This window comes from Pelodiscus sinensis, chromosome 24 (genome assembly GCF_049634645.1).
Source record: "Pelodiscus sinensis isolate JC-2024 chromosome 24, ASM4963464v1, whole genome shotgun sequence".
NCBI classification, from domain to species: domain Eukaryota; kingdom Metazoa; phylum Chordata; order Testudines; family Trionychidae; genus Pelodiscus; species Pelodiscus sinensis.
Window position 1 is genome coordinate 19,760,580 of NC_134734.1, and position 13,406 is coordinate 19,773,985.

Consider the following 13,406-nt stretch of genomic DNA (forward strand, 5'->3'; position numbering starts at 1 on the left):
GCTGTCGGCCAAGACAGCAGCCAGCTGAAATCCAACACGGACCTGATCCACCATGCTCCGACTCATACGCCTCTGTGGAACTCCCAGCAACCTGAGAAGCAGCTTAGGAAAGATTCCTTCCTGACCTGTTGCCATCAGTCACTGAAGCATGACCATGAGAGGAGACAATGCCGATGTTCTGCCAGGCCCAAATCCTTTCAGGGAAGTTGAATAGCCAGAATCAGGGTGTGTCCTGCAGAAATGGATTGGGTAGTTGGCTGCCCCTCCCCAGCACAGTTTGGGCACAACCCACCTTCCATCTCAGTCTGAGTCCAGCACTGCCAGGCAAAGAGAGGCCTGGGCCAAACCAAGAATTCCAATTCCCAGCCAGTTTAACCAACTTCCCAAAATCCTTTCCCCCCTCCCCCACAAGCCACTGGACCAGGGAGTTCAGACAGGGACTGCAGGAGGGACTGCAACACATGACTAGAGCCCCTTGTGTGGGCGCAAGGTGAAACTGACACCGTAATCGGCAAGAGCCAATGCGATGCACCACTGCTGGTCACACTGCTCCCAGACAATCACTCCAGTTAACCGTGATGCACCCGGACACAGCCACCGTGTGCTCGCTGGCTCCCCCCTCCTCCCCAAAACAAGCCCCCTCCGTAACCTGCTCCGACGTCGACACGGCACCGTGACGACTGCCTTGGCAGCATAGCATGGCCTCACGGGCCAGCATGTTTTTTAGCAACCACTAAGCAGGACTAACGAGCACAGGGTGCACCCTGCCCTGGCTCGAGAGATCCCACCCAACCCTCATTAGAGCGAGACACACGCCCCAATCACAGCTGGCCTCGCTCGGCTGCCAGCATCCCCTTTGACCTCCTCGCAGCCGTGCCGACGCAAGCCACACGAGGACTGGTTCGGGGACCGGCACAGGATTAAGCTGGGAAGGAGCTACCCCACAAAGGAGACCAAAGAACAAACGCGGCAGGGGTTGGTGGTGGGGCAAACCCAACAAGGAAAATAAGAGAACATCACCTGTCATCGCCTACAGCCCCCAGTAAACCCCCCACCCCAGGACATCATGGACAATCTACAACCTATACATTTGTCAAAGTCTGGGAATGTTGTTAGGCCTCTCCAGCCCCTTCACCACACGTGGAGAGGTTGCTGTGCACTGGGGAGGACGGATCGTCTCCTCTGCGTTGACTAATCATTTGCCATAGGCAGCTGGCTGTGTCCCAGCGGGTGGAAAGCATGGGACACCCCAACGCTGTGAGAGTCCCCCCGCCCGCTCAGTAAATGGGAGCGTGGAGGCTGACTCTTAAAGGGGACATGGAGCAAGTTTGCATGATGCGATGCTAGACAAGCCATAGCTGTGTCCATCCGAGCACTCCACAGTAGAGCTCGGATGCTACAGGGATGAATGCCCCGTAAATCCCATGAGGAAATTAATCGTTCCCTCTTCGGTGCAGGGCTCGACGAGCGTGAAATAATGAAATAGCTGCTCTAGGGTATAGCTAGACTTGCGGGGTGGCGGGGAGGGAGGAGGTTGGGATACCAGAGGTATCTCGAAAAAACTCCACCGCATCCAGGGGACATGTTTATTCTTCCACTTTTTTTGCGGAAGAGCAAACACGCTCTTTTGGAAGCCCCTGTATTCCTTGTTGTACGAGGAAGAAGGGGGCTTTCGAAAGAGGGTTTTTTTCCTGACATTTGGCCCAGTCTAGACAGGCCAAATGTTGGAAAAGCCTCTTCCGACAAAAGAATCGGAAAAAGTATGCAAAATGCAAAGCGCATTTTGCATACCTTTTTCCGGCAAAAACTTGTAGTCTAGCTGTACCCAAGTGATCACAACATTGAATGGGGCCAGAGCCTGTTAGGGAAAAAAGAGAAAGACTGTCTCACTGCAGAGGCGTCGCAGGGGGAATTAAGGATGCACACGCTACTTTCCTGCTGGAATCTCCTGACTTCCAAGGGCTTGACGTTAGTAATGATCTTTGGACGTTAGTTTGTGTGTGCAATTAGTCACATGGCAAGAGCACCCAGGAACCTGTTGCGCTAGGAGCTGTACAAACACATAGGCCAGCTCCACTGTTGAGCACTGCGACGGACACAGCTACGGCAAGTCTAGCATCGCATCATGTAGATTTGCTCTGTGTCTCCTTTAAGGTTCAGCCTCTGTGCATCCATTTACTGAGCCGGTGGGGAGGCTCTCGTAGCGTGAGGGGTGTCCCATGCTTTGCACCCGCCGGGACACAGCCGGCTGACTATGGCAAATCTTTAGTCAACGCAGGGGGAACCATCCGTCCTCCCCAGTGCACAGCAGCCGCTCCACGTGGGGCGAAGGGGCCGGCGAGATCAAACGAAGCAGGCAGGGTCTGCTTTTCAAAGTTATCCCTCCCCTCGCCAGGGAAACAGACGCTGCCGAAGGTGATGTGCAATGCACACGCCTGTATATGCCCAGACCGCAGGCGTACGCACACTGACACTTGATTGTGCACACAGCCCGGCCCACAAGCCCAGAGCGCTGCGTGCAGATGGGCACATACATGGTACATACCCACAGCCACATACAATATCCCTTCCTCCAGGCACGTCCTGCAGCCAGCACCACCGCAAGAAAGTGAAGAGTTAAAATTGCACTGAGATTTGCCCTTAGAGCGGAGCCATATATGACACATGGACTTGCACACGCAGGCCCCGACCAACAGGCGCCCCCTGATCAGCACACACACGTGTGCATTCATGCACCCAAGCACTGACGAGCATGCACATGCAGACACAGGCGTAGAAGTGCAAAAGCCCTCCCCCTCCCCATAGCCCATCGTTTCTGGGGAGGCACACAAAGCCGGCTGGACTCCCTGCGTGGCAAGCCACGCCGTCCTCACAACCCACTGTGCCAAATTGCAGGTCATGGGGCTGTCGTCAAGAGCAGGCACATTACCTGTCATCACTGCTGTGGCGCCGGGGCTGCACATGGCCTAGCACGGGGCTCCACCCCCATCCTCCTCCTCTGGCTCCTGGCAACCAGGCCAGATCCTACCACATCGCACCCTCTGCATTTAGCCAGGGTGGAGCTGTGCTGTGCTGTGTGCTTGATGGCTGCCTTTCAAAGCCCTGTGTCTCAATACAGGCCCCCGGAGGGATGAAAGTCGCTCAGCTAATCCTTGAGGGGAAATTGCAGGGTTGAGCAATGAGATGTGTTATTATTTTTAGGGGAAAAAAATACCAAGTGCATTAAGTGTGAAGGGGCTGGGTTGAGACCGCTGTGGGCTGACCTCTTTCATGCTGCATTTCTCTGCGGAGCAGGAAGGTTGGCCCAGCAATTAGCCTGCGACTCAGAAAATGTGGAGGGTCAATCCAGCAATTAGCCTGCAACTCAGAAGATGTGGGGGGGGGGGGTCAATCCAGCAATTAGCCTGAGACTCAGAAGATGTGTGTGTGTGTGTGTGTGTGTGTGTGTGTGTGTGTGTGTGGAGGGGAGGGGGGGTGTCAATTCTGTCCCCTGACACAGGCTTCCTGTGTATCCTTGGGTTAGTCACTTAGCTGCTTTGGGCTTCAGTGCCCCACCTGTGCACTGATGAGACCAGCACTGCCCCATCAGAGGGAGCGGGATGGAGTGGGGGTGGGAGCTGGATCTGCAACTGGAGTTGCAAAAGAGTTGTATCTGGCTCCCTACTGAGCCATATTTGGCTTGCAAGCCATAGGCTGCCGACCCCTGATCCAGATCATCCCTGACAGAACCTGCTCTGAAATAGCTCCAAAGATGGAAATTTCACAGCCTCCCTGGGCAATTCATTCCAGTGTTTAACCACCCTGAAATTTGGAAGTTTTTCCTAATGTCCAACCTAAACCTCCCTTGCTGCAATTTAAGCCCCTTGCTTCTTGTCCTATCCTCAGAGGTCAAGGAGAATAATTTTTATCCCTCCCCCTTGTAACACCCTTTTAGATACTTGAAAGCTGTTATCATGTCCCCTCTCAGTCTTCTCTTTTCTAGACTCAACAAACCCAATTCTTTAAGTCTTCTCTTACAGGTTGTTTCTAGAACTTTAATCATTTTTGTTGCTCTTCTCTGGACCTTCTCCAATTTCTTCACATCTTTCTTGAAATATGGTGCCCAAAACTGGACACAATACTCCAACTGAGGCCTAATTAGTGCAGAGTAGAGCGGAAGAATGACCTCGAGTCTTGCTCACAACACTCCTGTTAGTGCATAAGATAAATAACCCTCGCTCCACCCTCAGGCTATGTCAACATTGCAGGGAATGTGTCTGTTCTTCCAAAAAAAATTCAGAAGGGCAGAAGTGATTTTTTGGCATCCCTATAAACCTTGTTTTCCGAGGAAGAAGGGATGTTCCAAAAAAAGGGGGGGGTTCTGACATTTGGCCCAGTGTAGACGGGCCAAATGTCGGAAAAGCCTCTTCTGAAAAAAAAAGAAGAAAAAGCTACGCACATTGCGAATTGCAATGTGCATAACTTTTTCTGAAAGAACAGTGTAGAGTAGACACAGCCTCAGAAGTTGACAAGGAGCCTGTTTTGCTAGCTGCTCCCCGTAAGATTTTTCTGGTCACAAACCTAACTCACCGCCTTCGGGGGATAGGAAACAGCACAGAAGCAGCTGGGGCAAACCCAGAGTTCCTATGTGTGCTCCAGCAAGCGGGATCCTGTAGCTAACCCATAGCAATAAATCCATACTATACCTCCACAGCAAGCTCCAGCAGCTGGTTCAGGGCCCAACGCATCCAACGCCATAGTCCTTCTGCATACGACCCCGCACTCCGGTACGCTCGCCTGGCAGAGGTAGTAATCCGAAGTTGCAGCCGCCCGGCAGGGGTCCGCTTGCTGTCCGGTCTCTGCTCTGTGCCCGTGAGGCTCGGCACCTGCCTGCCTGGTTTTTTGGCAGGGGACAGGACAGACGATGGGACAGGAGGTGAGGTTGGATGGAGGGGGATGAGGAAAGGTACCAAAAGAGGTTTGCGCCCTGTGAAAATGAGATATGGTCCGTGGGGGAGGGGGAGCACGCTTGCCCTCTACTGGACGGGATCAGAACTGCGCCCCTGGGCGCCCGCTGAACCTGTGCAGGGTCTCCCACGGCTTAGGGGATAGAGGCTGAAAACGCTCGAGACAATCTGCCGGCCCAGGCAACATTTCAGGATGCTTCCCTCCCCCTCCCCCAACACCACAGGTAAGGGCGGCAGGGGGAGACGGGCCAAACTCCAGATCCAACTGGAAGCTGCACGTACTAGCCGGCCCTTCTGTCTACACCCGGGCCAAACCGAAGCCCTCGAGCCAGATTCTCCTCCCAGTTTGTTAGGGTGGAACGTCAGGATCTGGACTTTGAGAATTCCCATGAGAATTCCCACAGATCTGTCCTGCAAAGACAGCGCCCCGCGGTTTCCAAGGGACTGCTGGCATCCCAGTGTACACGGAGCTGGAGCAGGGCTGCCAAGGGGCCTGGCTAACATGGGTTTGTGAGATCCCCGGCCCTCCACTGTCATCGCCGTGGGTTTGAGAACTCAGGCTCCAGGGCAGCAGGAGCTCGCTGCGGAGCGACCGCAGGCTAAGGGCAGGCCCCAGGAGGGAAGGCCCAGGGGCGGGCGGTTTGGACAGAGCCGAACATTGGAGAAATGCTGCGCAGCGGAATTCTGCTCCGGGTCAGTGAGCAGCAAAGGCCCTGCCGCGCTGGGGGAGCTCAGGGCAGCCAGCTGCCTTTGTCTGTGCAAATCCCCGTGCAAAGCGCCGCAGGGCTTTGGGGAGGCTTTTGATCAGTGCGACGGCTGTTAACAGGCCCTGTGGGCAGACCAGGGCTTACAGGCAGCCCTGCAGGAGCAAAGCAGTGTGTGTAAAACAGTGTCCCTGGGCAATCCTGCAGTATCAAAGCAGGGTGTGCAACCCTACAATAACAAACACGTGTGTGCAGCCCTACAACAACAAACACGTGTGTGCAGCCCTACAACAACAAACACGTGTGTGCAACCCTACAATAACAAACACGTGTGTGCAACCCTGCAACAACAAACACGTGTGTGCAACCCTACAATAACAAACACGTGTGTGCAACCCTGCAATAATAAACCAAGGTGAGCAGCCTCACCTCCATTGGCAACCCTACAATAACAAGCTGTGTGTGTAGCCTAACTCGTATGGGAAACCCTAGAATAACAAATGAGTGTGTGCAGCCCTACAATAATAAATCAGGGTGTGCAGCCTACCCCCCATAGCCACCCCTACAATAACAAACTCAGTGTGTAGCCTAACTCCTTTGGGCAACCCTATAATAACAAATGAGTGTGTGTAACCCTACCCTAACAAACCAGGGTGTGCGGCCTACCCCCCATAGCCAACCCTACAATAACAATCTAGCATGCAACCCTAATGCTTAGAATTCTCTTGGCAATAACGAAGGCTCCGCAGCCCCCACTCCGAAGCCGCCGTGGAACAACAACGCCTGTTGGCAATGAGCTGATCTTAACAAGCCTGCATTTGGTGCCCCAGCGCCCCCGCTGGTGTTTTTAGCTCCGGCAGGCCCCCATTCAGTCCTGGGATTCCTCCCCCATGAGCCCCTGGGTGGCGGTAGGGATCTCCGGGGTAGCCCCTGTCCCTTCAGTGCTCCCCATCTCCGGAGGCCTAGAGCATCGCAGGTCACGCCCACCATGGGATGGCTGTGCAAATGCAGCCAGATCACCAGGCCTGGCAGGTCGGACGTGCCAGAGCCCATGTGGCCTCTGAGGGAGAGTCACTAGGGTGGGTGTCACAGCTGCCCAGGCTGCAGGGGTGTCTGTGGAGTGTCAGCAAGCCCAGAGGAAATCGGGAGTGACACCAGTTGACTAGGAGCAGCCCCCGGTCCTCCCCTAACCGGCACGTCCGCACCCAGGGCCAGCAGCAGCAGAGACAGACCTGGGGCACCTGCAGCAAAGCGCAGGAAGTCACACGCTCAGCACCCAGGCAGGAGGGGGCTGGGGTGTGTGGGAGGGGAGGATTGATAGTTAAAGTGGGGGAGAGGGGAGGGCTGGGAGTCAGGATGCCTGAGTTCCACTCCCAGCACCAGAAGGGGAGTGTGGGTGAGTGGTTAGTGCTCCAAGCACCTTCTGAATTGGCTGTGTCTGCAGCCAAGCAGCAGGCTGCCTGTGGGCTGCCTCAAGGAATCTGGGTTTTGCCACCCCCTCCCACTTCTGAACACGGGCACAACTGTGAGAGCCGCTGGCCGACGGGCAAAGTGCTGACTTCCTCCCCTACCTGCTATATCTGGGAGGGAGGTGGCGGTGCGGGTGTGAGAGTTGGAACGGGGCTAACATCATTCCTATGGGGACCCCAGCCAGGAAGCTGCCAGGCTGGTGGGAACCCCAACCTCTCAGTGACGTATTTTGGCTCTTCCCTTTCTGCCACTTCCTCTACAAACCGTTCCTGTGTGGCTGTTTGAAATCTGCAATGCTCCACGCCAGAGCTGGCTGCATTGCAGTACTGGGTGAGAGATCCCTGGGCAAAGTCGCTCTGTGGCTGTTAACCAGCTGCCACATCCCGCCCCAGAGGTGGCTGCATGTCGGTGGCAAGGGAAAGGATTCCTTCTCATGCTTTCTGCAAGATCCTATGAGCTACTCTTGGACTGAGGGAGTCGGTGCCAGGACTCCTGGGTTCTATTCCTCACACTGCCACTGTCTCATGGGACGACATTGGGCAAGCCACTTTCCTTGAGCTCCATGCCTCAGTTTCCCCAGCTGGTGAAGGGAGTCGTTCCTACTCACTTGTTTCTTCCTCCAAGGCAGGGAGATAATGCTCCGCCATCTTCTCTACGCGGCTCAGCGCTGCCTGGGCCCCAAACTCCAGTGCTTGTCCGAGGACAGTGGCGTTCAGGAAGGTGTTCACCCCCAAGGTCGCAATGCCCATCACGTCCTCCACCGTCCCGGCGGCCCTCTCTGTCAGCTGACTCCACCGCGCGGCAGCGCGGGCCTGCAGCTGCTCCAGGCTGGTGGCCAGGTTGTCTCGCACAGTCCCAAGGACCTGGGAAGAGGCATCAAGGGCATGAAGGGGGAGGGGAGGCACCAGGCTCTTTGCTCCCCAGCAAAGCGGAGGGCTAGGCGCAAGGTCAAGTGTTGGACTGTACATGAAGAGTCCGCCCTGGTAGCATCGGGGGCCAGAGGAGTAGAAGGAAGAGGAAGATTAAGGTGCGGATAAGTTTGGAGGGAAGGTAAATTGTGGAGCAATTTTGGGGGCCCAGGTGGGATGGGGGGTGCAGGTAAATTTGGGGAACAAGTTTGGGGCAGAGAGTAAATTGAGTAGGAAAGTTTTGAGTGTGGGGGGAAGGGAGGTTGGCATAAATTTCAGGTGCCGGGAGGGATCTGAGGTGGGTGAATTCAAGAGCGGGGTAAGATGAGGGGGGAGAATGTTAGAGGAGGGGCAAGGTGGAGGGTTGGGGGGGTAGGATGTACCCTGCTCTCTGGGGGTGAGGGCGTGATTGCACTGTGCACCATGGCACAAGGGCACAGCAGTCAAAGCTCTGGGCAATGAAGCCAGGGCAGGAGCAGCGAAACCAAGTGCTCTGCCCCTCCGGCAGGGCCTGGAGGGGGTCTCCCTAACTCCCAGGGCAGCCAGGAGGGAGGGAGGGAGAAGATCTCAGACAAGCAAGGACACCTCCTTTGCCTCTGGGGCCACCCTGCCTGGCATTGGCACTCAGCTGCAAAGAGCAGACTGGTGGCGCCCTCTGGTGGCCATGCCATGCACGGCAGGTGTGTGTGCCACCTGGAACTGTGCTTTGGGGGAAAATACGTAAGGACGGTTATCTCCTCCAGCGCTTTGCACCAGAGACGACCCCATCGGGGTCTGTACGGCAACAGGTCGGCCCGATGCTTATCTGCAACGACGATGTCTATGTGCTCTGGTCCATCTATAACTTTTTCACGTCTCAAAACACAGGCGTGCCAACAAGAAGGAAATTCTCTCTCCCCCTGCACTCCTCCCCGGCACCACTATTTGACAAAAAAAGGAAAGGCTTCCCCTGGGAGCTCCCAAAATGCTTTACAAACCAGCTGAGGCTTATCGGCTCCCTACAGAGCAGCAGAGATTATCCCCAGGTTGTAGGTGGGGAAACTGAGTCACGGAGGTGCGACGTGAGCCTCCCAAGGCTACACAGCTGGTCAGCGTCAGAGCTGGGAATCAAAAGCCGGAGTCCTGACTTCCAGTCCCCTTCTCTAACCACTAGACCTTACTCCCTCCATCCGGAGCCCAGAATAGAACCCACAAGTTATGAGTAAGAAAACAGGCTGGTTTAGTGGCGGTTTCCTTAGTCCCAGTGTCCACAACAGCACAGAGGGGACCTCCGTGAGATCTCAAAGCAAGGGACCACCATGGGCCTTTTACCTCGTCCGCTGACTGATCCAGAATGGGGAATCTTTTCTCCAGCTCATCCACACCTCTCAGCGTGACGCTATTCACTGCAGCTACTAGGCAAAAGAAAGACAAAACCCATATGCACTGGTCACAAATGAGCACCCACAGCTAGGACTCAGGGTGGTTCTGGCCCACACAGGATGGACTGGGGATGTCTGTGAAATCTGGATCCAAATCTGGGTTCAGGTTTCAAGTTCGGGCTGCTGCAAACATTTTGCCAAGTCTGGTTTAAAATGGAAACTTGGGTTATTGACTAAACTACGTTTTTCATAAAATTGTTTCTCTCCAACAGAAAACTTCAGTTCTCTATAAAAAAAAAACCCAAACACCCCCAAACCAAAATATTTCAATATGGAACCTCATGGAAATTGTATTCCAGGTGCCTCCTGCTTCCATTCTCCTCTAGGGGTTGGGGTCCCCCATTGGACTTCATTTACCATGATGCACTGCAACCATGGAATTGCCTCTCCTCACCAAGAGGGATGCAGTGATGCCTCATGGGAGCTGTAGTCTTGGCAGAGAGCCCTGCCTACAAGGAGCAGGGATGCAGCCAAAGATTCACTTAAAAATTGCTGTATCCATAAAAAATTCCTGACACTGAAAACTCCTTATGGGAAGGATTTGCAGGAAGTGAACACCAAAGGAATATTGGATCAGGGGAGCTGTGTTGAGCTACAATTGCCCAACCTAGTGAGCAGAATTCTAATCTGGTAGGAAAACATGAAGGCACATTACTAATTTTCTGGGACAGGTAGTGCATTACCCTACTTGGACAGAAGAAAGCTGGGAGAAGCTTTTCTGGGGAAAGAGGATCTAGGGCCGTGTTTCTTAAACTTTTTAAGACCAAGGAACACCAAACAGTAAATTTTTTTTTATGTGGAACACCAAGGATTTTTTGTTAAGAAAAAAAAAAAGGTTGCCTGCCCCTTTAAGGGCAGCCATTTTGAATTCTGTTCTCCGTGGCACACCGGTGTGCCACGGAACACGGTTTAAGAAACACTGATCTAGGGTGTGAGCTGAGTAGTCCTAGGGGAGGAATCTTAGGTGCAACCAAGCCTGAGGAGACGATCTGAGCTGAACTTAGTTATCTTGCTGCTCCTTGGTTTGTTCCAGAAGCCCAAGCCCAGTGTGGGGTGGGTCCCATGCCACGTGGAGGATGGACTTCATTTGTAGTGCAGGCTGGGAATCTTGCACCCATACTTTGGTGCCATTCTGGCTTTCCTCCAGACGTGGCAATATTCAGATAGGGCAAAGAAAGGCCAGGCCCGTGCGAGAGTCAATCTGATCCGTCCCAGCGATGTCCCACAGAAAGCCTCGCTCGCCCCCCTCCCCCGGCCTTACTCACTTGGCACCTTCAGCCTCTGCATGACCGGAGTGGCTGCCGTCACTGCCACCCCCACCACGGCGCTCACGCTGTGCTCGGCCATGCCGCAGAAGAAACCCACCAAGGGGTGGACACTTTTGATGTCCACGTAGGTGAACACGGCGATCTGATAGGCCGAGTTGAACAGAGGGATGCTGGCGAGGCGCGCCAGGGTGTTGCCCTAGGGGAGGAGAAGGGGCTTGCGTGAGCCTGGCTTGCTGGCAAACGTCTTTACAGCCACGTTTCAGTGCCACGGCCAGGCCCGCCGAAGGGGGAGGGGAAGCAAAGGAGGCTTCTGCCCAGGGGTCTGGCAATTCTACAGGGCCCAGTGCTCCAGCCACCACCACGGCGGCGGCAGCACTTGGAGCTCCAAGCCCTTTAAATTGCCACGGAGTGCTGGTGGCACTCAGAGCTGGCTACTTCCAGCTCCGCCCCTTCTGCCTGAAGTCCCGCCCCTTCCGGCAGCACAGAGCTGCCCCTCCCCCCGCCATATTGCCCATTGACGGTCGGCTCCATTGACCACTGCCTTCAGGCCTGAATAGCCGCCGCCCTACCGCATGATGCCACCGGTTAAACGCCCCCCATAGAAATCCTCTGGCACCCTGGAACCCCCTCACTGGCTTCTCATGCCTCAAGGCCACGCCCCTTGCTGCCAGCGCCTTCTCTCTGCCAGCGGCTTTCTGAAAATACGCTTATGAATACGCATCACTGGAAAATACTTCCTGCACACTAACTCCTGGAAGGTATCATTGGAAGGCTTATAATCTACTGAATGGCTGTGTCTATACTATAGTCTCTTGCGCAAAAACATACAAATGAGGCGAAGCGTGGAATACAGAAGTAGGCTGGGAATAGGGTGTCTGGCCAGGTGGAGGGAGCAGGAGCAAGGGAGGGTGCAGTGTGTGGAACTAGGAGGGAGGGTGCAGGAGCAATGGAGGACGTAGGACCAGGGTGGGGGTAGGTGTCTGGCCAGGCCAGGGGGGACGGAGCAGGAGCAAGGAAGGGTGTCAAGAGCAAGCTGAGGGTGTGGGTTCTTGGCCGGGGGAGGGGAGTGAACGAGGGGGATTGGGGAGGGGGGGTCTGGGCATGAGGGAGGATGCTAACCTAGCTTTGCGCCCCCTTGCAGCAACTGCCGCGGCCACGCGATCCTGGGCCGGCTCTGGAGGCTCCGCTGAGGTGCCTCAGCCGCAGCGCTGCTCCCTCCCACTGCAGCCTAACCTGGTGCCGGGGAAGAGGGAGAGCTCCAGCGGCTGTGCGGGGGAGCGGAGGAGGGGCGGGGCTGAGCTCCTGCCACGTGTGCCACTGAAAATCGGCTCGTGTGCCACTTATGGCACGTGTGACATAGGTTGCTGGCCCTGCTAAGATTTGTTCAACCTGCTCTTTAAAATCTTCAGGGTAGGAGATTTCAAAACTTCCCTGGGCAACTTATTCCAGTGTTTAACCACCCTGACAGTGAGGAAGTTTTTCCTAATGTCCAACCTAAACCTCCCTGGCTGCAATTTAAGCCCATTGCCTCTTGTCCTGTCCTCAGAGGTTAGGAACAATGATTTTTCTCCCTCTTCCTTGTAACAAGCTTTTGTTTACTTGAAAGCTGCTGTCATGTCCCCTCTCAGCCTTCTCTTTTCCAGACTAAAGAAGCCAAATTCTTTCAATCTTACCTATCGCTCACGTTTTCTAGCCCTTTCATCATTTCTGTTGCTCTTCTCTGGACTTCCTCTAATTTATCCACATCGTTCCTGAAATGTGGGGCCCAGAATGGACCATCGTAACATGCTTCCTTGACCCTAAACTTTACAAACAGCTTAATCCCCTGTCTAAAGATGTTTCTCTCGCCCGCGTTGTCTTTGGCATTTTCAACCACACCTGGATGAGACCGGCTTTGCAGAAAGCGAATTCACTGTCCATTTACTGCCTCTGCGAAAGGCACCAGGGGGTCTTCTCCCCCCCACACCCAAAAAATCATAGCAATGCAAACCTTAGCACTGACCCTTAACCCCATCGCAGTCACATGGCAAGTCGGACTCAATTCGAAGGTCATAAAACTCCGGTCATTAGAAGAAGTGGGCTGTGCCCATGAAAGCTCATGATTCCATCTACATGTTTTGTTAGTCTATAAAGTGCTACCAGACCACTTGTTGTTTTGTAAGTTTATCAATTTCAAGGGTTCCTTTGGGCTTTACAAATGGGTCCCCCATTTGTGTGACTGAATTTGTGCCTTTTATAAGCACGCCATTTTTCACGCTTCTATTGAGCTTTCGTTCCTAACAGCTTGGGGGAAAACACACAAGATGCAAAGGTGAAGTGTCTTCCGCTGCAAAGTTCTCAGAGCCCCACAAAAGGGGAAATGGTGGAGTCAAGGAGGAGCCCCGCATTGTAAAAAGCTTGGCGCTCGTTTCTCTTTGAGCTCCTGCGGCCGCTTTTGGGTGAGACTCTCAGAGCGTTGCAAATTCTGATCCATCAGGTCTCGCGGGGGGCACAGATACGTTGCTCGTTTTACAGACGGGGCAAGCCAAGGGCTTGGCGTTTCATTGAGTCAGCCTTGCAGACAAGAATAGAAACCAGGCATCCTGGCGTCCAGTCCTCCACACCTGGCCTTACGATCATTACCTCCCACTGGAAGCGGGCATGGAAAATGACAGCGGGCCAGTGGCAATAAGAGACAGACACCAGGAAG

General features: G+C 54.4%; 1 protein-coding gene across 2 annotated transcripts in view; it reads right to left on the minus strand.

The window, feature by feature from the left end:
• LOC142819544 (perilipin-2-like) overlaps positions 1-13,406 on the minus strand; it is a 50,050-nt gene that overhangs the window by 35,623 nt on the left and 1,021 nt on the right. The window contains exons 2-5 of one of the 2 annotated variants that reach the window (XM_075907455.1): positions 10,715-10,913; positions 9,340-9,419; positions 7,728-7,983; positions 4,686-4,873 (exon numbers count right to left, since the gene is read on the minus strand). In XM_075907455.1, the coding sequence (XP_075763570.1) occupies positions 4,686-4,873; positions 7,728-7,983; positions 9,340-9,419; positions 10,715-10,913 (723 nt within the window). Of the gene's footprint in view, positions 1-4,685; positions 4,874-7,727; positions 7,984-9,339; positions 9,423-10,714; positions 10,914-13,406 lie in introns of both variants that reach the window. The other variant, XM_075907454.1, reaches the window with a different exon arrangement.